General features: G+C 41.3%; 1 protein-coding gene across 6 annotated transcripts in view; it reads right to left on the reverse strand.

The window, feature by feature from the left end:
• The window catches only part of ripor2 (RHO family interacting cell polarization regulator 2), a 62,050-nt gene extending 40,687 nt beyond the window's left edge, over positions 1-21,363 (reverse strand). Inside the window, exon 1 of one of the 6 annotated variants that reach the window (XM_069175889.1) lies at positions 21,210-21,363. In XM_069175889.1, coding sequence (XP_069031990.1) covers positions 21,210-21,270 — 61 coding nt within the window. In that variant the 5' untranslated portion in view covers positions 21,271-21,363. Of the gene's footprint in view, positions 1-1,397; positions 1,666-14,057; positions 14,470-21,209 lie in introns of those variants that run through there. The other 5 variants (XM_069175887.1, XM_069175888.1, XM_069175886.1 and 2 more) reach the window with 5 other exon arrangements.
• Between the last annotated feature and the right edge of the window lie 4,533 nt (positions 21,364-25,896).

Below are 25,896 nucleotides of genomic sequence, written 5' to 3' on the forward strand. Positions count from 1 at the left end.
ATGCAGGGAGTGAAAAGCCGGCTGTGGTGAAGTAGGGAGAAGGTGAGGGAGAGCTTGTGTGTGAGAGTCTGGGAACAGACGCTGGTCTTGCATCCCTGCAGCCCGTCTCGGCTTGGCACAAAAACACCACCCCTCATCTCCAGCCCCCTTCAAACAGCTTAACTATGGCCCAAACAGCCTGGCAGCGATGCAAAGCACTTCCACTTAACCATATCAAAGTCAGCCTGGCTCTGCACTGAAAGAGCATTTAGCTCCGGAAAAAAAAAGAAGCCAGCCAGAGGGAAAGCTGCAAGCTGCATGGTTATTTAAGCAAAAATACTTTCTTGTTGTTTTGTTTTTATTTTCATGCGAGTTGGGAGCTGAGAATTAAAGACTTGTGATTGCTTGATAAATCTTTGATCAACTTGGCGGACAGGCTGAAAACGTCAACTCAGTTGGCAGGCCTTTAAACAGCATGATTTTTTTTTTTTAAATATCAAGGAAATCACACTTTTCTCGAGGTAGGTAGGGCCCACAGAGGAGAGAAAAAAGTGATTTGCAGACCATCTGGCTGGGAGAAATCTGCTAACAACTGGAAATAATCTCCTGACAGAAGACAGGTCTTCTTCATCTTGCTGCTGCTGCTGTGTTTATCTGCTCTGGTTCTGCTGGCTGATCCACTGTGGGTAGTATCAGTGTACAATAGATAACCTTTGATCCTCATCCTCAACACACTTGGGGAGGCTTTTTTTTTTTTTTTTTTTTTTTTTTTTTTTAAACCACTGGCCTCATTCTCACGTTTCACCTGCATCCAGCTGCCTTTCCATCCTCACATGCACACAGAAACACAATGACTGAAGCATCATGATGCCATTTCCCCAATTTAAACTTGCTTCTCTGTCTCCAACAACACACAAAACGACTTCAAAGGCAGACATTACTCACAGCACATCATCTGTCAAGAGGACTGACTGGCAAATCCCATGAAAAACTTCACAGAATATGTAGGAGGCTCAAAATACTCAAACTGTAAACCATGTTTTACGTGGTTTACAGTTTTGGACTTCAGTTTACTGAGGTAGTATATTTTCAGAAACCCCAAAACAGGACCATATCTTCATGTAACTTACAGTTTGATGGGATAGTCCGGTTGCAAGAGGTTCATGTCAGAAAAAACTCGATTTAAAATGAAATTATTAGTGGTTGATGAGCGTTTATCCTCCAGTGAGCTGCATCCTTGGTGAAATCAGTTCACGCCTTGCCGTGATCCACTAACCCAGTGCCCCGGAGAGCGTGCCTTCTCCCCACAGTCGGGAGAAAGTAGTATCCCTGAATGAGCGCGTCACAGCCTCTGCACCGCGCACAAGCCTGTTTTCTCGCAGGTAATGAAGTTGCACGGGAACGATGCTTCAACTCACCTCAGCGAAAACTTCACAAGAGCGTTTCCTCAGTGGCGTCTCTGCCCGTCTACTTGCGCCTCTCCATCCATACGTAAAAAAAAAAAGAAAAAAAAAAAAGAAAAGAAAAGAAAAAGTGCGTTTTCGCTTTCAGCGAAGAGATTTTGCTGCCGTTCACGATGCAACTTAAAAGAAAGCAAATGCCAAATCCCAGCAGGATGAAGCAGCCGCCCGGAGGAGCGATGGATGGCCGACGCTTGTTCCCTGATAAACAGTCGCCGCAGCGCCGTCCAGAGCAAACACTGAGCCCACTCACATATTCCAGTTTGTGTTTGCAGCGCTCCTACTGAACCACGGCGACCAATCACAAGCCGAGGATGTCACTGGGAGGGCGGGGCCGAGCTGATTTGTACCCCCAACCATGCACGTATTAGTAACGAATGACCCCCAATATGGTGGTGCTGGGGTGCGCGTGCATGTGAGTGCGCGCCATGGGAACATAAATTGGAGTGTGTCCTCGCTTTCTCTTTGTCTGGCCAGAATTAAATCACATCCAATGGATTTTATTAACCGGAATTTCAAATTTATCATATTTAAGAAAAAAAATTCAATGAAATATTACTGTTTGTGTGTGCGTGTACTTGTTTTACAGGGAAATACACTAAAAAGGAAAACCTTAGCCTATTTCAGAGAGTAGAACATAATCATAATCTCTAGCCCTCAACTCTAATGCAGATAATTACACCAGTGCAGACTAATGCAGACAATTACTACACCAAAAACAGTCTGTAAATGTTTTTTTTATTATTATTATTATTATTGTTATTATTATTATTATTATTTTGGAAAAGCTAGATAAACCTGCCTTTTTGATCTAAAGACTCTGAGTCACATCAATGTATGTCACTTACTTTTTGGTTTAATTTAATTCCTGCTGGTTTGATTAAGTATGATGCTAATTATGGGCAGTTTTTTAACAAAGTACAATATTAGAAGAATAAAAACTCAATTTCAATGGTTAAACTCAAACTGAGGAAAAATTATTTAGGACATGTATGTAGACTGTATAGCCATGTATTGATACAGATTTGAGTTAGTTTATAAATGTTGTCTTATGATTTGATTCTCTCTCTGCTTGCACTCTTGATAGCAGCAAGGTCATTTTTGGGAGAAAGAGCGGATACCTCCGCAGCCATTGAGGACATCAGTTTCATGTTTACGTGGACCAATGTTTTTCAGAGGTTTTATCAGAGCAGTAAAGAAGTTGTATTTGTCCTCATAAATACATTGACAAGCTGTGAAAAGGATGGTAGATTATATGTGATTACATCGCTTAACAACAAGGGATCTTTCCAAATTACCTTCCCAGTCCTTTTGCCTCAGGTGAGTTTACTGCGAGAGCTTTTTCCCTGGGAAGCAAGCAGCAAACAAATTGAATTACATGGAAGGGAACCATGAAAAAGGCAAGCACCTCCATCCTTAGAAGCTGCAAACAGCATGAAACAAAGGTGCTGCAATTTAAGGCTGGGGAAAAATTTATTTCTGCGGAACGACTTATGAAGAGTGACTCGTCTTGAAGTGCTCCTGCCAGCATAATTGCCCTCCATAAGTGGATATGTTGTTCCGCTGAGTCCATACAAATCCAATTCAGCTCGCCCTTCCAAGAAGCAAAGGGAGCAGAAAATGACTTGTCCTTTTTAATTCATCAGTTTTGTTATGAGTAGAGGAAGGGATTTTATAATGACTCGTTGATATGATTAACGTAAAAGGGCTTTTTCATGCAGTCACTCGTTTGGCAAGAAAATCAACTTGTGGCTTCAATTTGAATGAAATTATCTTCTCTGACAATGTGCCAAAACGTGGACACTTATACTTCACCCCCCTAAAAACAAACAGCATCCAGAAAGCCATCCTTGAAGGGTTGTTGTCAGGAAATGATGAGAAAAGCTTGCAAAGAACACAAAAGGACAAGTTCTTACAAATGAGTTCAGTTCTGCTGTCAGATATCAAAGAGTCAACAAGAAGTGCATTAAAAGTCTTTGATGGCCAGTCGACCCGCTTCAGAAACACCCTATACATCTTTCCAATGTCAGACTTGGTGAAGAAGAGCATCAGCTATGATCCACCGTATGTTACTTCCTCATTAGAAGCATGTTAAATGACAAGAAAAGCCACAGAAACAATCATAATCTGACAGAACCAGGCCGGCTCAGTTATAAATCATAGCCTGTCGAGCTATTAACCTCGTGTACAGTGTTTCTAAAGGCTTGTCATGTGATGAACTGAATGTAACCTAGCTTTGATCGACACAATGAGCGACTATGAATCTGTAAAATGAGCAAAACAAAATGATTCAAATCAGCAAAGTGATTCATGATTTCCACTTCTCTGTATACCGAAAATAAAAGTCTGAAAATGAGCACAGCCTTCCCCATATTTCATCGATTGTTACATCTCAGCCCTCTCTATGAGGCCAGTTTTTCAGTCTGACCTTGGGGAGTGTAAAGTCTGGAACAGTTTTAAAATATTTGACCCTCCAAGGTAGTCAGACAGAGCCTGAGAGAGAAAAGACCAAAGGACAGGTTTGTGAGGCAGTGAAAGTTTTATTGCAAATGTTTGGGGGAAATAAATGTATTTGCTTTCTTGCTAAAAGTCAGAAAAAAGATTGATTCTACTCTTGCGTAAAAGGGTAAATATAAAGCTTTCTTTTGGCTTTTTTTTTTACTCCCTGTAGTTTTTTCATCACTGCGAGGTTGCCATTATTGATGATGAGATGTCAGTGAACTTTCTCACCTGAGACTGCCAATTGAATTCAGCCACACACCTCAAACAAAGTGACCCCATATCAGTCAGTTGGTCTTCAAGTCTCTTTCTTTAACTTCCCATTGTTGAATATTCTATGGGGAGTCAAAATTCAGATGTAACGGCAAACTTATTTATCCCTCTGCATTCTACTTTACATTTTACTGTGAAATCCTAGGAACAGAAAATCCAGGCAGCTCGGTGGGGTTTTCATAAGCTCCTCAACTAATACTAAAACACTTGCTCGCACACACACACACACACACACACACACACACACACACACTCCTCTGTCTTCCTCTTAGACTCTCAGCTGTTGGATGGCTCAGCTTGTAATTACGTCTGTCATAAGCAGCCCCTGACCAACGGCTATATTTACTGGAGAACCAGCGTGCACATACACACCACAAAGAGAAGACCATCACAGATCATACAAACACACACATGCAGATTTATAACCAGCTATTCATAGAAGCTGCCAGTCAGAACTGAGCAACAGGTAATTTAGTATTTAGCTATATTTGCATCATCGTCTAATCCTCATGCATTTTCACAGGAAGCATCATTTCACTGCGGCTCACAAAGTAGTGTCATGATAAAATGAATGCAAAATCACAATGAAATAAACATATAGATATTGTATATACTAACAATATGTGCTAGAAATTATATATTGTTATTGTTTCAAAACCCCAGAAGGTCAAGGCTAAGGGACGTACAGGCACAGCTGATGGTGTGTGACTGGGTGTGTGCGTGTGTGTGTCAGGGTGAGAGTGTGTGGCACTAAAATATCGGAGGGAAACGTTGAGTGTCACGTGACCTCAGGTTACTAGCCCTGTTTAGGTTGGCTCTTTGTTCCCAAGTTGTAAGTGCCGAACTTGAATCCACGACAAAGAAACACAGAGTACACCATAGCTACAAATATACAGGTGCGTTTATATATCTGATTAAAGTCTCATATTCGCCCGCATGTCTCTGAGTCAGACATACAGAGGTGAATCATTTACAGGTTGTATATTGCCCCGTGGCATCGCTCCATGCTCTGGCTGCTTTGGTTTGTAATGATAGCGAGCTTGTTGCAGCTACAGTCGCTGCTCCGCCAGGCTGAGAGGCGCCTCATGCAGGTGTGTTTCCAAAAATATGTTATATGAGATGGGATTTTCTTTTTTATTGTTTTTTCATCACTTTTTAAGAATTTGTTTTTGACTTGTTGTAGATTTCAAAGGTGTGCGGATTACTGTTTCTTAAAATACCCACAATGGATCAAATACGTTAATGTTAAGGCTTCACTCACGACAAACCCATTGATTATACACAAAAGCCACTTGATTAGGATTAGCAAAAGAACATAGTTTGAGTTACTTAAAGGAATTCCACAGTGACTTTTGCTTTATCGTGGACTTGAACACTGATCTCCCGGGTAAAAGTCCTCAATTTGGTACCGTCTAACCAACCCTGACCTCTTCCCTCAGCGGACTTTACCCGTCATTGTACTTCATCACATGACCTTCCCTGATCCACTTTGTCAAGGTGTATAAGAAATAAGGTACCTTGTGCGTATCTCTTTGATACCAATGGTTGTAACAAAATGTCATTATTTGACACCACAGGAATAACAACAGGTTGGTGGGCAAACAAAGTGTCCTCAGGCTCCGAGTTAGATCCACCCCTCTCTCCTCTCCAGCACGTCCAAATATGGTCACTTGTGGTTCCAAAAAATAAGTTAGCAACGGACGAAATGCCAGACTCGAGGCTTCAAAACTACAGCTCAAACCAATGTCTCGGTGGGTTGCCACTTAAACAAACCTACAGAGAATTATCAGACAACCCTGCAGTTGCCCTCGGCTTTTAGCGTCCAACTTTTAGTGAAATTCGTAAGCAAAAAACATTCTCCGATAAACCTAATGTATGATACGTATTGTATATTTTATGTATGATGATGTTAGCAACAAGCTGGTGAAGACCGTTCAGACCCTCGGTACTTATTTCTCAGATGTTGAGGGACACCAAAGCACAAGTCTTAAACAGGCAACTATGAATGTTACTTTGCTCTCTAAAATTTAATTCAAATTTATATACACTGCTGCCTAATGAAAAGCAAACCCTGATCTTCGACCTTGCAGCAGGTTCTCCCTTTGTGAGGAGTCATGGGTGGTCTGTTACACTTCATGCTTCAAACAGGGTTACCTCATTGTGAGAGAGGCTCCAAACCACTAAGTGTAAACCTCGCACGCCCAGTGTTGCCCACAGCACAGGCTGTCATGGTAACCACATGGGAACTGTAAAGGAAAGGTTAACAGTACAGGGAATCTGCCATCTTAGATAGCAGCCACATGTAAACATCTATGACCAAACAAGTGAGGCCAGTTTACACTTAAGGCTGAAACATGTCTGCTGAGGAAGAAAGTGAAGTTTCTGCTCTTGCATCATCCAATTTACTGAATGTTGCGCCATTCAAGTCCCAAAATGAAAAGAGGGGTTTCTTTTGTCTCCCTTCTCATTCTTTCTCTTTTCTTTCAGTGAAAGCTGCAGAAAACAATAATAGTTGGAGTCTTTTGGCTAAAGTAGGTCAGTGGAGCCAACTGTCAGAAGCAAGAAGAGGGAGATGCAGAGCAGTGAAATGCCAGCTTCAGTAGGTCCCCTCAGGTCAGAGCTTTCCCCAACACAGAACGGCCACTGACGCACAAACTGCAGGACTGTCATGTTAGTCTGCGTGTTGCACTGCTTTGGACTGAGACGAAATCTGTGGCCAGACAGTGGAGATGTACGTGTGGGTGGACTATCAATTTGAAGAGGAAGGGGTCAGTGCATGTGTGTGCGTGTTAAACAGTAGGGCGAGTGGATCATGTTAGCTTTAGATCACGCTCTCGCTCACCCCGCCTCTCCTGTCTTACATGTTCTCATATCAGATATGCATTTCCAGTGAATCATATTCTCTCCCACAAAATGATAACATCACCGACAAACCAGTTTTTGATTGGCAGTGAGGGGAGGGGTGAGCCACTGTATCACATTAAAGCTGAGCTCAAGTTGACAGACAGCAATAAACATTGACCGAATTATTGCTTTGCCTGACCATCACACTGCTGGCCTGAACTTACAGTTTTGCTGCAGGGAGAGCTCTTTATAAGTTCACCAAGCTTGTGGCTCACGATTGAAAGGCAGTTTACCAGCAAAGTGAGTCATGTTCAGAGATATAAAGGTTTTCATCTGGGAAATATATCATAATAAGACAGCACTGTACACTAAACCCCAGTGCAAGAACACCTATTTGATCCTGACGTTATTATGAAGAAGAGTAAACAAAAAGAGACTCGCTTAACTCGAAGTAAGATAGTTTTGTGGCCTAAAATCTGATAAAACAGTTTTTCACTATAAAAATCACACAATAGTTCCAGGATTCTTTACTTAACGTCCAAGAAATACAAAAGATGTTGTTTAGGCATGTTTTAAGGTTGACAAGCTCTGACAATACAAGCCTCAGGGGATAGTAAACGGCCCACAGCATAGTAAAATACTTATCTATATTGTTGACCAGAGGTAAAAAAAACAACAACACTCAACAACAGTTTGATTCTAGTCAGGATTAGTTTGTACTCTGTCTAAATTAATTGATAAATTGGTGCGAACTCCTCCTTACGTTCTTTGTACACTACTGGCTGGTTGACTTTTCTATTTAAACTCCTTCATTCACTCATTCACAGTCACTGGTGTGTCCAGACATCTCTAACCTATCAGCATGGGTTGCTGCCATAATGACATCATCTAGCTACGTTGGTGATTCACTCTCTGAAAGTGTCTGCTGGTGGCGTAGCTTAGATTCTGTCATCACTCTGAAAATGAAGTCGTTATTGTGTGTCGTGTTGTAACTGAGGTAAGAAATCCGATCTGAGCCACCATTGCTCACACTAAGACAAATCTGTAGAAATCCAATATAAATCACATTTCAAACCATCTCCAAATGTAGTTTAGATTTAATATGCAAAAATTGCATTTCATGTGTTTTTTTTTTTTGCTGTCCAGACTTTCAAAAAAATCAATCTGGATACAATCTAGGTACGATACAAAATAAAAATTAAAAAAAAAAGATTTAGGCTTGCACTCTGAACACGGCCAAAATTCGTCCCAGCTTTCCAGTCAGTGGAGCAGAGCTCTGCCCACTGTGATCCGGTGCTTTGGCGGACACCATGTCAGCTCAGAGGAGGATACAGTTTCCTCTGCTGCACAAGACAAGTACAGACAAGAGACTGAGGGAGAAATGGATTTGTGAAATCTGAGCTGGCTTCTAGTCTTGCAGCCCTCTACTTGAGCTCTGTATATCATGCTGATGCCTTGGGTAAGCGTGTGCATGTGTGAGCTGGGGGTGCATCCCTTGTTTCACCCTCTGGGGAAGAGCTGAGAGCTTGTACTGTAGAAGTGAGTTTGATTTCATGTCATCAGAACGATAACATAATAAGATCAGAGCTCATGTGAGGTTAAGATTTGATTACAACACACTCATGAGTTCATAAAATGAAATGAAATGGATGTGGCTGCAATGTCTAAACCCCTTTAACATTGTACTCAACCATATACTGCAATGAGATGTCTTCAGCTAACACTGCTTAAAAAATTTAATTCTTAAAATTTAGCCTATAAATAATATATAAACAATGTCATGGATTTGTGGCGGAGTCAAATATTGAAAAACCTGTAGCTGTATAGTTAATAAAAGTGACTCAGTTTTAGCTTTTGATGCCTTTTCTTCATATTACCATGTCTAGATAGATAGATAGATAGATAGATAGATAGATAGATAGATAGATAGATAGATAGATAGATAGATAGATAGATAGATACTTTATTAATCCCATAAGGGGAAATTCTTTCTGTCCTGATAACCAGAGGAATGCTGACCTTCCAGTTGTTGCAAGAACATTTTATGTACTCTGGAAATGTGTACTAAATAAAGTGTTTGGTCCTTTCAAGGAAGCCTGCGTGTTGTGTCATGCTGTAATGTATTTTTTCATCCCTTAAATCTCAGGTGTTCTTTAGCTGCAAACATTAAAGAAAAGCCCTTTGGCCAAGTCTAGAGTGAAGCCTTAGAGAGCACAGAGAAAACATTACATCAAAGGTGCAACCCCACTCAGGTGTAGAGTGTCCTCACACCATCAAACAAACATCTCCCCTCAGGCATTCTTTTAATTACACATCTCAACCTCATCTTGGTCAAAATCTGTGGAGAAATGTTGTGTGAACGGAAAACTCCGGACAAATCGCACTGATTGACGCGTCATTGTGCTTCAGGGAGTTTTCAAAAACTACACCAAGTAAAACAAACAAACAATAGCTGTTGAGCTCAGCAATTAGTGGTTTTGTCATGTAAGTGGTATTCAGGAGAGGGGTGGAAACGCATCCTATTGCACAAGATAAAGGAACAATAGAAAACATTCCTGCATGAGAGCAGATCAACTTTTCCAAAACCAGCAGAGCAAACTGCATTAGATAAACAGGGATGTAGTCCTGTTGGAAATACAAAACAGCAACATACATGACATCTAAAAGTCTCTCGAGACTGACAGTTCAAAGGAAAAGTTATTTCCTATGTGTCTCTCTGAACTTTAGGTATAATTCAGGGTGCTACATGTCCTCTTGATATCTGAGTGGCACGAGGACTGCGGCATTCCCAGGAGCGCCTCACTTGTGACTGAAAGCAGCTCTTCATGCTTTCTGACCTGACCCAGTTAGTCAAACACTGGTTTATTTAGATACCAAACACTGACCCGTCATTCCAACCGTGGCGCCATCGATCTCATGCTAAACTATATTTTTGCTATCATTAATGCTCCACCTACCGCTGCTCTCCTCTGGGACACACAACTCTTGCACTTTTGCTTTTGCACACAAAGCCACAGAAGTAGACCAAACTCTTTGAATTACTCATAAGGATTGTGTTTATTTTGGTCAGAGTAATTCATTTAATTTGGTGCAGCCATTTTTTCTGAGCAATGTTTCAAAAACAGGAGATTGTGCATGTCTGTGTGTGTGTGTGTGTGTGTGTGTGTGAGCGCGTGTTGAAATGTGATAAGAAGGGACTAAAGCAGAGCTGTGTTTGTGTTAACTTGGGAGTAAAGTTGAAGAAGTTGACTAGTTTGTGTGAGCTGTGAGGGTTCATGCCGAGGTGATTCTGCAGGGGCGAGCTGGGACTTTGTGTGCATCATTATCAAGCATCACTCTTTCTGAGTTTCATGTGTGACAGTGTCTTTGTAGCTTTTTTTTTTTTTTCCAATGGAAACTGTGTCTACTCAAACCTCTTTTGATACACTACTGTGATACATTAAACACAAGTAAACAAACATCCACAGAAGCAGCAAACATCTCTCCTGTACCTCGATGATGATGAGCTTCTAAAACACCTCCAACAACCGCTGGATAGTCTCACAAATGAACACAGAACAAAGCTGCTTCTACAGTATGCGCAAAATCAATCCAAAGTTTTATCTGACTGCAATGATCTGTGGCAGCTATTGCTGTGATCCCAGTCACCTGAAAAGTCAAAATACTCATCTGTGTCCTTAAAGGGTCAGGTCTACCAAATATTACAAAGACAAAAAAATACAAAAAAAACCAAACATATTTTCTCATCTAGAAACACAGATTTTGGTTCTTACGGGTGGAGGTCTAGAGATGCCTGCCTCTTTTGACTGCTTCTAAAACAAAAAAAAGCAGCTGTCAAAAAACACAACACCTGATGCACCTTTATAAAAGGCTAAACTAATGTGAGATGAGGTCTGGCACCAGGTGACCTCTTCATGCATGACTGGAAACCACAAAACGTGAGAGCGAGAATATGCTTTTTGTACTTTCTGGGTAAAAAGACCTTAATGCAGACACAAATTACCCGACTGACAACCTCAGTATACTGAAACCTCTGTGGTGAAATGTGTGAATGTATGCAGCCCTAAATTTCTAGACTTAAAAAAGCAATCTGCACACCGTGAGCCCTTTTTTCATGTCTCTGCAAAGCTGCTGCTTTTTGCTGTGACTTAAAAGACGACGGGAAATGAAGCTGAAACACATTGTTCCCACTGAGTGAAGCTAAAGGAGGCTTTTTGCTAATTCATACGACCTGACTTGGAGTCACCGAGTGTGCGAGCGAGGAGGAGAGGCAGAGAAAGGGAGAGGGGGAGAGTAACGCTTGTCGCTGTGTATCTGCTCTGTTCAGGCACTCTGACATTTCTGCTGCCAGGCTAAAAGTAGTGTTCCTTTAGTCATAATTCTGCTCAACAAAGCAGCAGAAGCATGACAAGCAGCACTGTGCCATAAACACCCTATTGTTGAGGGGTTCAGGGCTGACAGCAAATACATCTGATACACTCCCTTTTTTAACGAGTAACTCAGGGCCAAATTTGTGTTATTCTTGTAGCTGTTGTTATATAAAGTGTCATGTGTGTTACCTGCTTCATGATCTTTTTTGTTTCTTTTTTTATGCATTTTACAACTCTTTGGTGATGGACTACAACACAACTACAGACTTTTCCATCACCACCATCAAAATATTAGTACGCGACATTAAAGCGGAGTCCACTTGTCAGGGTCAGGAGTTGTGTAACATTCAACTGACCTCGTACTTTGCCCTGCTGACCTTAGCTTCACAAAGCCAAGCGTTTCTTGTACGTTATACATGCTTCTACACTAATAACAGTGGTGGATTTAATGCTTGAAATTCTTTGCAATTTCTGCAGAAAATGTCCCTTATTTTAAGACGGACATAGACAAAAGCAGACATCTCATTTCTCCCTGGCAAACGAAAATGTTGTGAGACTTTTTTTTCCCCATTTGACTTGTGTTTCCTGTTGCATTGCGCAATGCGATTAGCATCATGGTGTAAGGTTTCAAGAAAAAGGCTTTCCTCACGTGAACTAACTGATGTGTTGTTAACTCGATTTGTCCCTTCACATTTATCTTTTGACCACTTGTGGTGTCTCAACCATCATGCTGAGAGCCGTAGCGTAGCACTGTTGCAAAATCTCACATCCCGTACGCTTCACACTGATCCCCATTCATCACAGTACTCAAAATTTTGCATTTGCAAATGCACACTAATGTTGAAAGTAATTATTTAGAAATAGGCCAGCAGTAGTAAATTTCAGCACCAATTAGAATAAAACAACGTGAATATTAAACACAAAACACACTGAATAACTTCCATCACTAATCCAAAGAGCTAATTAGAACAGAAAATATAAGTGATCCATATTCTGCAACCTTCAGCTGCATCTATGAATAAACACAGTGATGCCTGCTGGCCAACCTCTACACAAGTCTGCGCGCTGTGACTGGCTGGTTTGTTGCAGGGAGTCATCTGGCTTCATACCTCCTGGCTGTGCTGTTCAAAGGGAACGTCACATTACCATCAGTGAATATCAGTCAGAACTGGGTCAGTGGAGGCATTAACATACATTACACACACAAATGATGCAATATCTGGGAATATCCTCCTCCCACTCACTGTCCATTTGTCATGCGATGAGCCGCTACAGAGCTCTTATGGACCTTAAATATAAACGTATTAATAGCCTGCTGCAAACATTCTTGGCGTGCAATTAAACTGCGCTTTTCTGAGCACATTAAAAGATATAACTCAGCAGAGCACTTGTTGTCTCTGATCGTGTGTGGTTGAGTGTTGAGGAAAGTGTTTGTGAATTTGAGAAGAACAATTCGCACTCAGGAGAAACTGAGAAATCGGTTCAAAATTAGTGCAATCGACCATTTTGCCACTGCTGTGTGTTTCAGTGGGAGGGAGGGGAGCAGTCTCATCAGAATTGGAAAGACAGGTCTGGGAAATACATTTATGTGCTTTCTTGTCAGGAGTTAGACGATAAGATCAATACTACAACCAACTGATTAGCCTGGCTCTTAACATAAAGACTGTAAACAGCTTCCTGAGATTTGTCAGATATAACAAAATCATATCACCACCTCAACATCATATCAGCACATAATATCTAATAAGTCTAAAAGTCAAACTTTTTTGGTTTGATAGAAATACAATAAATTAACTATTCCTTTATGATAAAGGGGCTTTAAACAAATAAATGCTAAGCTATTCTATGAAGCATCACTATGTACTATCGTACCACTGTCTCAATCCTGATTAAAGATTAGTTTTAAAATGGCCACTTGAAATAAACAATATCCAATGACTACCCATCTTTCCTTTTTTTTCGAACCATGAATAATCATCAGTCAGGTCCTGCTGTAGTTCTGCTGCTCATCACTCTTCCAGTATCCGGCTGACCGCAGAATATGATTATAGTTTGAGAATAACAAACACTCGCGCAAAGTTCACTGAAAAAGATTTCCTTGTGGCGAATAATGCTTGGTTTAAAAACATCTGCCTGTTATACAAGAACACCCACACTGCAGAGGGTACGGAGCCGCTCGGCTTTCTAAAAAGGGTAAAAGTTAAAAATCAATGAACAAACTCTGCACAGAGCTCCTGCTACAGGGGAACTGGAGGCAAAAGGCACGAGGGATTCATTACTCTGACTAATTATTACAATCATTGCATATAATATCTACTCAATAAGACTTTCACTAGTGGTATGCCAAGTATGTGCTTTTTTTTCTTCCTCTTCATTCAATTTGTGGTGATTTATTTTACCATCTGTGTGTATCAGCACCTATTCAGCCATGCAGGAGACAACCCCACCTACACAGCTGAGGAGATCCCTGTGGGCCACCGCTCAATCATCACTTTAAGCCTTTTCTTAACCCTGATTACAAACCACAAATCCCAAACCAACCAGGCTGACCACGCTGTAGTCCTAGAGCAGCAGTCGCAGCCCTGCAGCCCACCTGTAAACCCACACCTGCTTTCGACACTTTACAACTGACCCTTGGCAATCCTACCGTCCTCGTAGAAGACATCCTCCGCTTCTTCGCGCATCATCTCATCCAGGTCATCCTCTGCAATGTCGGTCATAGCCATCACTAGTCCTCCTCTTCTTCTTCTCCCCTTCGTCGGCTGACTAATCGGAGCTTCAGAGAGAGCGACTGGGCTGTTAAATCGAATCAACGCCGGATCGGCCTCTTCGCTTCAGGCGACAGTGCGATCACCGGCAAGCTCCTCACACGAGTAGGAGAGGAGCGGACTGGGACTGAGTTGAGCTTCAGCTCTCTGCACGAGGACGAGTTTGTGTGTGTGTGTGTGTGTAAGTGCCAGGTGAAGTGTGTGTGTGTATATGTGGGTGAAAAAGAGGACTCCCAGCGACCTTCACTTAGTTTCAGCAACAGTGCTGATTTCATAACATCCTGTGCAAAGCTGAAGTGAGAGTGTGCCGTTTGGAGAGCACTTGTATGAGTAAGTGTGCGCATGTGTGTGTACTGTATGGGGTGGGACAGTGGTGCGTACATGTGTGTTTGCATGTGTGTGCGTCCATATGCAGAGTATGGTTTTCTACAATGAGTCAGCTTGAGCGCCTGGTGATGAACAGGAATAATTAGATTCTGTATTTTGAGCCAGCAAGGACATGCAAAGAGGGTGTGAAAATGTGTGTGTGTGTGTGTGTGTGTGTGTGTGTGTGTGTGTGTGTGTGTGTGTGTGTGTGTGTGTGTGCACGCTCTGGTTGTCATTCCCTCACAGCTCACTAGGAATCATGGGACCACACTGATTGCTCCCTCTATTTTTTCTTTTGGCCCACTTTGAGGGGGCCTTGGCAGCGCTGATAAGGTCTGGTGTCATCTGCTGCTGCTGAAAGCCTCCACAGGGCTGCTCAAGCAGCGAATAAACACAATCACCTTTTCTGAAAAAGACAGATTTAGATTCAGACACTGTGGGAGTAGCTCTCACGTAATCATAGCGTTTACATGCGAGACTTTTGCTTAAGATTACATTTGAGTCAAAAAGCTAAGAACCTGTGCTTCTGAGAAGCACAATTGTGAGCAAAACTTTGATCACCCTGCAGGTTGTTTGACATCACTTACAGCTCTTTTTAAATATATTTCCAGAAACCTCAAAGAATCTTCCATCCACTGAGTGAAATGTATTCTGTCATGTGTGCAAGTTTCAGGTCTTAGTAATAAAAATCATTGCTGGAAGTGTAATATCTCCTTCCTTCACTTGTATGATGCATCATCAAAATGATTCAGTAAGCTTAGCACTTTATATTAATCCTCGCCCCCATGATTTTACATATCATAATGCACAGTTTTTTACTTAATACCAAACAAAAAAAGGAGATATGTCACTTCCAACTGCAGTCTTTGTTAGGTTTACAACATTTTAAAAATCCTCTTAATTGTGCAGAATAGAGAATATTTATATTTCAAGAGCCTACAGTCATGCTAGAGTCGCTGTGAGGCTGTACACTGGTGCTTTGAGCTAAATGCTGACACTAACATGCGTTGACAAGTTGAAAATAAGGAGGTAGCCATGTTCACTGTCTTCCCTAGATGTGTTAGCATGCTAACATTTGCTAATTAGCACCAAACACGAAATATAGCTGAAGGCTGATGGTGACGTCAGGAGTCTCGCAGGAAGTCATAAACCAAAGAGGTTGATAAATCGAACCCGATGACCTGATGATAATGTTGATACAGTATCCAAACAGTATATGCAAAGTGAAGAGATAAAACAATTAATCCTGAGGGATGCATGAAAATCGGAACTAAATATTACTGAAATCTATCCAATAGTTCACTTAAAGCCACCTACAGTCTGTGAACCTAAAGGTGGCACTAACCCAGTCTGCCTGTTTACCCTTATTGGTATGCAGAGCTGCCATGTTAAGTGACAGCAAACCTACTTCTCAGAGCTCTCAAATAACGTCCACTTTCTTGGAGGGGTATTCCCAGTGCGTCAGGTGTATTCTCCAAGGTTGGAACTTTCCCACTTCCAAGATGCTCATGAACGTACCAATGTGAAGCTGTTAGTATGGTTAAAAGTCATATTATCGATATATGTACAATAGTTTTATTCCAGATTGATACATGAATTTTGAGAATTGAAATAAATGTCTTCAAAACTGCACTTATGAAACATGCCAGGTAGTTTGGTTTGCATTTATCCGACATAAAATTGTTTCTCGGCTCTGTGACAAAAATGTCAAAAAGAGGAATAAACAGCTAAATGTGAATGTTGCTATAAGAAATGCTACTGTAACTCCACTGCATGTATCTCAAACAATTAAAATGCATTTCTGGTTAAACTTATGAACAAATCTGCCTTCAAAGTTTTGTACCCTCACCAGGAGGCCCCTTACCAGTCTCTCTCAAGCATTTCATGCCTAGTCCCAAATTACTGGTAACATGTAGTCTTGTCTCTCTTTGACCTTTAATTTATTCTCAGATGAAAAAGTCCAAGAAGCAGCCAGACACAGAATTTTCTTACTCTTTCTCTCGCCGTGCCTCCATCTGTCTTCACAATGTCGTTTCTCTGACTCAACCCATTTAGACAAACCAATTTCCAACCAAAATAGAAACTAGGCCTCAAGTCAGTTAATTATCACATTTCGCCCAGACTGCCTCTTCTCTCCCACTGTCTCCCTTTAAGGCTAAAGCTCGAGGGAATGAACCCAGAGACAAACTCATTTTCACTGGGGCTTGTCCAGACAATTCAGATACATCACAACTATCAGCAGGTGGGAGGTGGATTGTAGACATGAGGTCCATGTGGACCAAATGTTGTCTTATGTAATTTGTTGGGTTAAAGTTCCCATATTGCATAAAACAATCAGATTTTCTGATTTATTTTCATTATAAAGCAGGTCTGCTTGTTACATGTGATCACTGTGAAATTGTCAAAACTCTCAGCCCACAGAGAAATTCACACAACACATATTCAGCAAATGTGCCATTTGGACTACTTGTAATGTCACAACCTCACGCTCATGTCATATGTCTGCCCTCAGCACGGCCCACTGTCCAACCTTTTATGTGCAAGAAATCACTGAGCAGTCATTCTGTTGTGGAACTAGCAAGCTACAATACCGAAGAAAACCTGTGTTTAATCTGGACACGAGTCACTCAGAAAAGAGTCTGCTAAGCAGAAGAGAGTGTCATTGATATCAATGCCCCTTAATAGACACAGACACAAAACAGCCTGCCCTTGGTACACCTCCACAGAGAGGCATAAGAGGGGGTGTAAAACTATAGAAAGATGTTTTTTGTGCTTAAAACCACACTAATATTATCTCATGAATATCAAGAATGCAAATAAACATTGGAAAAGTGTCAAATATGGGACCCTTAAGAGCAAGTCTTACAGTTTCATAGATGTATTTCTAAATTTGTCTGAGGTCATTGAGAAGAATGGTGAGAACTAGACTACATCTCTGGCTGTGTTTGTTGGACAGAGAGTGTGTGCAGATGCGTGTGCAGTGTATCAATCAATCTGAAACCACAACTGAAACTGTGACGGGCCACCACAACCCTAAACTGTTTTCTATAAAGTGTTAAAGATGTGAAGTTAATCAATTTTAACTTCTCATTTGAACATCTTCTATTGGATTAGTTACATTATTTCTAAAATATAGCTATTATTGCATCACATTATTTAGCAATTCCTTAAAACTGTCTTGTGACCCTAAATAAGATGCTGTTCTCAGGTTTTGAATAAATGCTCCAAGACACGCCCTACAAATTGCCTCCAAAAATTAGCAGTAAAAGCATGTGTCTGTGCATTAATATATGTCCGCATATGAATGTTCTTCCAGTTAAAAGACAGTTTTCCCTTCTAGCATATCGCTAATGTGGGACTTGTTGAATTGTTAGGTCTCTGTAATGTTCTGTTGTAAGGACTTTACTATGTGCCCTGAAATCACTTGTTTTGTGATTTCATGCAATATAAATCAAATTGAATGCAATCGAATGTGTATGTTATGTGATTCAAAACAGGGATTAAAGCTGGAGGGGTGTTATGGGCAACAATAGGCTGCAATGGCTCACAGAGGAGCCAAACCACACCTTCAAAACTTCAACAAACGAGCTCCTGTTTGAATGTGGCTTTGAAATGGAAACATTTACAAAATGTCTAAATGCACCTATAAAAGAAACAACCACATGAGCACGCTGTATCCAACAAGTTGTGCAGGAGCTTCTTCTCGAATGAAGACTCTCCTGAATCATTCAAACTAGAGCTGAAAGAGAGTCATCCCTAAACAGAAAACGAATCCATCTAATTTGATAGTTGTTTATCTTCAGTTATTTATTGTGCTGACATTTTGACTTTGTGCGCTGATGCTGGAGGCATAATGCAGGGAAGGAGAATCAATGGTCACGCAGGCAAGTAAACAGAAAGCACCCTCGCATACAGAGCACTGACACATACGAAGCAAAGCCCACTGTCTTATGCAGATTCATCCCACTCCCATCTGTTCGCTGCTATAGTCATCGCATGTTCGGGTGAGTGTGTCATAATTTACGTGCAAAACATTTTTCAGAATTAAACCCAGAGTTATATTTGTCACAGCAAAAATTTAACATGCAGGTTTGAAAAGTACCGAAGCACTCACAGACATGTCAGTGACTATTTGTCCGCCTCAGCAGCAGCTTGCGACCATGAGCTGCTCTGCAGGATGCGGTGCTGGAAAACAGGGTCACGTTCGGGCTGCATTTGCCCCGCTGCATTTCAATGACTGGGTACATTGTTGTCACCAGCAGAGAAAACCCCTGCTTCGGGAAGTGCATACGCATGCTGCTGGGATGCAAACACACAATGCAACACACAAACAGACACTCGCACGTCCATATAATAATAATGAACACTCACACACAATCCCACCAAAACACAGCGGAGACAAACAGAGAAGTCCACACACACACACATTTGTTACTCTGGCATTGCAACAAGCAACACAATCAGACCCGCTCGGTACAATGGTGTTGTTTGAATGGGGTCAAACAATGGAGCTCTTTGGCATCTGAATCGAGCCAGATGATGAGTGTCCCAGGAGGCTGAATAGGCGGCTTCAGCCTCCTACACAGTCGCTCTTCTGGCCCTGAAAATATGCATCAGTACGCCGCCTGTTACTGTGGCCTAAAATATCAGTTATTAGCATGGAAGGAGTTACTCATTAGCATCCAGGCCCATTCGGTGGCGCTAGCTAATTTGAAAGCATGAAGTCTCTGGCAGTGACAGAAAACTTGAGAAAGTAAACAGCATCAGACAACAGCTCTCCTACATTAAAAACAAATGCATTTGGATACACTGACATTATTTATTGTCCTGTTTTCTGGAATAGCTGGGAGACTCCTACAATCAATGCATCCCTGCAAGTACGTTTATGTTTTGTATGTTTCCTGAAGGACTATGAGTTTAGTGTCAGATCATCTCTTGTTTTTGAGAAGAGGTTGGCTTGCTTGTTTGTCTGAAATGACTCATGAGAAGCACACAAAAATGATCAATGTTGACATCCTGTTTGTGCCTCAGTGACCATTCAGGATTTGTTTTTTGTGAGAAAAAGCAACCCGGTGGAGACGTATAAACTCTGCAGTTAAGGATGACTTCTGTGTTATTTTAGACGTGGCATATATGAGTTTGACTAGTTTTAGAAAGAAGATTCTGCATTTTCACACCAGAATCTTATTTTATAGAATTTAAGCAAGACTTTTAAATTAAATAAAAATAAATAAGATTTGTCCTGCTTTACAGACTTTGTTTTCAAGGAGACAGATTTGTAAGATTTCCAAAATTAGAATTTAAGCAAATATACAATAATTTCTTACATTATTATAACATGTTAGACCTTCTATAAAGCACTTTACAGTTAAAGGACAACGGAACTAAACTTACAAGCTTGAATGAAGAGAAGAAAATACACCCATTGTACAGGATACTGTTGCTACACAAAAAGCCGATTCAGATAACGCTGTGGAAACTAGATTTCTGAACTTGAGTAAGTTTGTGCAACAACAGCATGTCACCCCAGGCCCAGACCAGTCAGAGATATCAAACACACAGAGAGTTGGGTATAAGGGAGGAAGTTTAAGGATTGGGAAACTTCTCTAAAAAGTTATTGATGATATTCTGACTTCTTCTGCTGCACCATGACAGACAGGTATTCATTCATCTGAGGCGATGGGAAAGAGGTGGAGGATGGAGCAAAGGCTCCTCAGGTCAACTCCACTTTGATAATTCCCACAGACTAATGCGAGTGAGAGTCAGAGAGGACGAAGACTGGAAGGGGAAAAAGACAAAGAAAGATACAAAAAAAAAAAACGCCTGCTCGGTTCCCTCCACCCAGATAGGCCTCTGCCTTTTTCTTTCCCCCTAAGAAGGACGACAAAATGGGATGATTGTGAAGGGTTGGCTGGTTACCCGGGTAACAATAATGAGGGCATTGCATGGCAAATCCAATTTGCCATGGCACTCTCTGACTCATTGGACGTGCACGCGTGTGCTACACATTATGGCTTCATGTGTCTGACGGAAGACGACCATAAAATACCAAACTGCAGCCCACCTTGAACATACTCATGCAAAGATAAGCACAGACAGACACATGTGCTGCGGCTCCATGCGATGTCTTCACAATCTACAAGGGAGCAAACTGCAGAGCAGATCTTAATGTAACTTGAGAAGTTGGATAAGAGGACAGTTAGTCAATATAACACTGAACAAACAGACAAGTAAACCCTGGATTATCCAGAATAATGAATGAAACTGAGATCTTCTGCATGAAGCAGAATGCAATCAGTGCAGACAGCTGATTGAAATGCCTCATGAATACGTGGAATCAGAATTATTTAACCAGAAAAGCAGTCTGTGCAAACAAGAGAGCATCAGAATGCACAAACTTGCAAATGAGCCCTGAATCTCAAGCTATTCTAGTTCAAAATTCCCAGTTTCTCAGCAGTATCCACTCGTCCATTATTCAAACAAACTAAGTTCCACCTAGAAAAACATGCAGCCTGTGATCGCCTGAATGCGCTGCCTGGTGTTGTGTGCAGGAGGAAACATACTGAGAAGAAAGAAAGCAGCCAAAGTTGTGTTAGTAAAACAAAAGTAAAAAAAAAAAGTTACTTTGCAAGAGAACAACTTTTACCTACTGTAAGAATATCGATATTTTTTCATCCTTATGTGGTTGTATGTCCTGACTCTGCGATACATTGTGCTCAAGTATAATCCGAGCTGATGCCTCCTTCCCAGTGTGAAGCCTACAACTCCTTTTGTGCTGTCACCAATTTCTATTTTGGTGCCCTCTCCCTGTCTCTCCCTGCCGCTATTGTATTTTGTCTTTCTCCATTTCACAATTGGATCCTTTTCTCGTGCTCAATCACTCTTTGCCTTACTGTCTCTGTCCCAGAGTGCACTGAGGGCATCAGACAATGCCCGCAATACAGCCGCTGCACGCCAGCTGTGCAGGCTGGCACCGTAGAGACGGCAGTGCCCATGTTGTGGCCTGCTGCTGCCGGGTACACCTGGGGGGAAGAGATAACAGGCAGCTGAAACACTCAACCAAATGAATCAGCAGACCATGGCCTTGTCTGTTCATTTGTCTCTGTGACCCTCAGTTTCAATTTACACAGATGTCCTAAATGTATGTACAATCTACAGGAGGAGCTCAACTGAATCTGCAAAGGACATTTGAATTTTAAACTCAGGAATTCATAGGATGGATTCGTTTGAGTTTTATTGACCCACTTCTCGTCAAACAACGACAGTCCAGTTTCGCCTGTTTTTGATTTCTCCGCATGCTGAAGCAAAGAGCATGAGGCTGAGTCTTCCCTTTAAGAGTTTGGAGGGTGGTATTATTTTCTATCTGTCCAAGACTGATAACTGTGTTTATTCCATTCTGCAAACTTTTACTCTCAGTGTGTTTATCAGCCACCTGCTTTGGATGATATCAGCCAATTAAATGGTCGTTATTAGTTGTCATCAGGACCATAGATACGGCTCGAAGGGCCCTCCTCCACTGCCTGTTGGTTCAGTATGGCTGGTATACGGCATATACGATATATGACCATTGGACAGAACCAGCAGCTGATCTTCATTGTCATGGTAACAATAATAAACCCGTGGGTAAAGTTATGACATGGTTACCGTTTGGTTAGTTTTAAGCACCTAAACTACTTGGTAAGGTTTAGGAGATAATCATTTGGATTATAATAAGTACGCTTATTGTGCACATTACACACACAATGTAAAACAAAACTTTTGTTTTCACACGGGACACGAACAGCATTCTACTGCATGAGAGTCCTGCGTTAGCGCCAACAATCTGTCCCAGACCTCCTGCCCAGGTGGACTCTGACAACTGAGTTTCTCCTTCGCTCCCGTCATATTACTGCCTCCACTTGAAGATGCATATAGTGCAGTTTGCCAAGTCCACAGAAAAATGTATTTAATGGACTTATAACATTTAAATCAGGTGTATCAGCTCAAATGTTTAAGCTGTTAATGGTAGCATGGGTGGCTAATAGCTCACGTCCTACGTTGGAACTGAGCATTAATACAAGGCCGGAGCATTTCATTAACCGAATACATTCCTCGTTACGTTACAAAAAAAACACAACCATGTCCGTTTTGTACCTCTGTATGGGTGCCATCAGAATTATGGACTCTGTCCTGTATTTTACTGAATCTGGTAAAAGTTTACACTCAACCCCAATGTTAAATAACTAAGACAGCAATGTTTTCCAAACACATTAGTCCTCATCTTAAAATCCTTTTCTATTATTATTTCTCATTTCTATTAAAATGTGCATGTAAACAAAGTATGTAAAAACCTAAGCACTCCAGCAGGTTTATAAATCTCAGGCCGATCTTGCGATACTTTTAGCGTGATATCTGTGTAGCCAGGAAGAGCATATTTTAGAGCACTTTTACTTTTTCATTGACATGCTACAGTCATCAGCCTGCAGATTTATAAAACTTAATATGGCACAACATCAAGCAGATCACTGGGTGCTGCATAACGCAGTACTATTTTTGGCCAGGAGAAATGTTCCTGTTGAGGATGTCCTGAAACCAAATGAGGAGGGTTGCAGCAGGGTGGGGCAACAGGGTGGCAAGAGCTCTGCAAACCACAATTTCCTCTCCCACACTATACAGCACATCACCGTGACCTCCATTTTACATTACAGCCAACACCTGCTGGCTTCACAAAGGGGAAGTCAACGTTCAAAACCTAAAAGATATGGACAAGTGATACTCTAAATATGCAGTTTTACCCAATGAGCTGTAAAACTCATTGTGCTATTCCTGCAGTCAACAGAAACATGTCGGTTTAATGAACGGCAGCAGGAAGAAGTTTGATGCATTTATAGGCAGACAAAAAGGGAGGATATTGCAACAGCTTTTGAGAAATAGGGTGTGGACGTGGAAGGAAGGTTGGGCAATGGTGTGTAAATAACACTATTGCAGCTGAATTTCTCTGAGAGCACAACAAAATGCAAATGTGCCACTGCAGCCGTAAAGGGTGTCACAGGGAGAAAGTGTGCGGAAGGTCGGAGGATGACAGAACTGGTCACTGCTTTACAGATGTAGCCTTTCTGCCCCGACGGTCAGAGGAATCAGGGCAACAGGAGCAGAGCTGGAAACCGCGGTGACAGCTCATCATCACGCATGAATGGATATAAAAAAAAAAAAAAAAAAAAAAAATATGTCCGCATGTGTGTGAGTGTGTTTTCACAGTATCGGGCTTCACCCCAGAATGATGACATCGGCCTTGACCACACATCTGTCCTTCTCCCCGGAGAATGAGAACACACGAGTTAAACCAACCATGCATGACCTACATACATCTACATTTTTGTCAAGTGGCAATTTGTTCCTGACTGGATTTTTTTTTTTTTTTCTAAATCTAAAGTTGCAGCTTCTTCAGCTACATGAATTAATGATGAATCACACTTAGATGAAGAAACACGTTAAACTGTATGCTGATGATGGCTTGGTTTGTAATTTTTCAAAACTCATTCCAAGTTCTGACACCCAAATGAAATACACCACATCGAGAAATATTCACTTTTTTTTTCTGCGGGACCCATTTCTCTATTTAAAGGGGCACTCCAAAAATTTTGAATTTAACTTCAGTAAACAGATTTTAAAAAGAACGGTCAAATTGCAAACTGATATCCAGATATCCTGAATTTTAGTCCCTTGTATGGATCAAGCTAAAAAAACAAAACAAATGCAGGATCCCTCATTTTGCATAATACAACTCAGTAGCTTAGTTTTCTTTTCTTTTTTTTTTACTTTTCTAATAATATTATAATAGTCATGAGGTGTATTTTTTCTGATTTGAAAAATCTTCCAGTACTGTTCTCACAGGGTAATACTCCAACCCATATATGTGTATGTGGAATAGCCAGAATTCCCCTTTAACATAAAGAAAAACTGACTTCTTGAACAAACCAGACACAAATTAACTTTTATTATAATAGAATACTCTAAAATTACTAGAACTAACTAAAAGTATGATTAAACTGAAAACAGTTTGATCAAATAATAAGTAAACAGAACTAATCCGATCAAACAAACAATGCCAACTCTTTTTGAGACTTAGTGCTAACAACACCGCTCGGTTGGTACCCAGCACTAATGGTCACAATGAATACATTTAAATTGTGTTAAAAGAAATAGATTTTAGCTGCAAGACACAGACAGAGACTCTCCCACAGCAACACAGAGTCGAATTAAGGCCTTCTTTCCGGTTCATCAGCATTTGAATGTTTCTTGTCATCAGTGAAGCCAGCATCAGGGGAAGTAAGGCCAGAATCTCGCTCTCTCGCGACCAAGAGCACACACACACAATTATCTTAGTCTGGCATCCTTCTGAGGGGAACCGACACTCAATAAAGCCACATCCTGGCCACTATGAAAACCCAGGAGTTCCACTGAGAAGCACAAAGAAAAGGAACTGGCAACGCCGTCCAAGTCCAGTGACATGGGAACCATGAGCTGATGAGATGGCGCTGCTCAGAGGATGCCAACTCTTCCAATTCTGGCCCTGAGATGCTTCAGCTCTCATAAAGTTTGACTAATCAGCCTTATGTGTAGTGTACAGACTGAAATAAAAAGATGGTGGGAGGCCATTTGTTGTCTGTGTAGTCGCCTCTGAAAACCCGACAGCGAAACCTTACTGATGGATCGAGTTCTTTTATGCCTTCACCTTCTTGTACTGTGTTTTTACAGCAGCATATTGCGATGATGCAGTTTGATATTAAAACAAAAAGCATTACAGGAGAATGACAAATTTTCCAGGTGTGAACTGTGTTGTGTGTTTCTGCATGGTACCTTGTGAGTCACCAGGTCCTCAACAGCCAGAAGACAAGGTCAACCTGAATTTTTCTCTCTCAGCCTCTCAGATGATGATGATGATAACGATAACAACAACAACAACATAATACTCAACCGATTGTAGTTGCTCTTCCCATTATACTGAAAGGTCGAAGGTCAGGCTCGGCCACAGTGCAGTAACCCATAGGCTGGCTGGTATTACCGGCTTGATCAATGGTCACTCAGCAATTTGGATTATGAGAGCTTGATCTTGAACTCTATCTAAATTTGTGAATAAGCTGGAAAATGTTTCCTTTAAATGTCAGTTAAGTCACTGTTTAACGCTGAATGAGGTACCGCAGTGGTGTTTGAGCCTGTGATCCACTGACAGTTGAAGTTGCAGTATACAAGCTGTACAAGCTGGGTGTCTGCAGTGACCTACCTGTGAAAAGAATAACATGCAGCACACAGTTAGACAAAGGTCTCAAAAAGCCGTTCTGTGTGCCAAATACTGAG

Source organism: Embiotoca jacksoni, unplaced genomic scaffold (assembly GCF_022577435.1).
Source record: "Embiotoca jacksoni isolate LCO1_2020_lvr unplaced genomic scaffold, fEmbJac1.0.p SCAF_7, whole genome shotgun sequence".
In the NCBI taxonomy this organism is placed as follows: Eukaryota; Metazoa; Chordata; class Actinopteri; family Embiotocidae; genus Embiotoca; species Embiotoca jacksoni.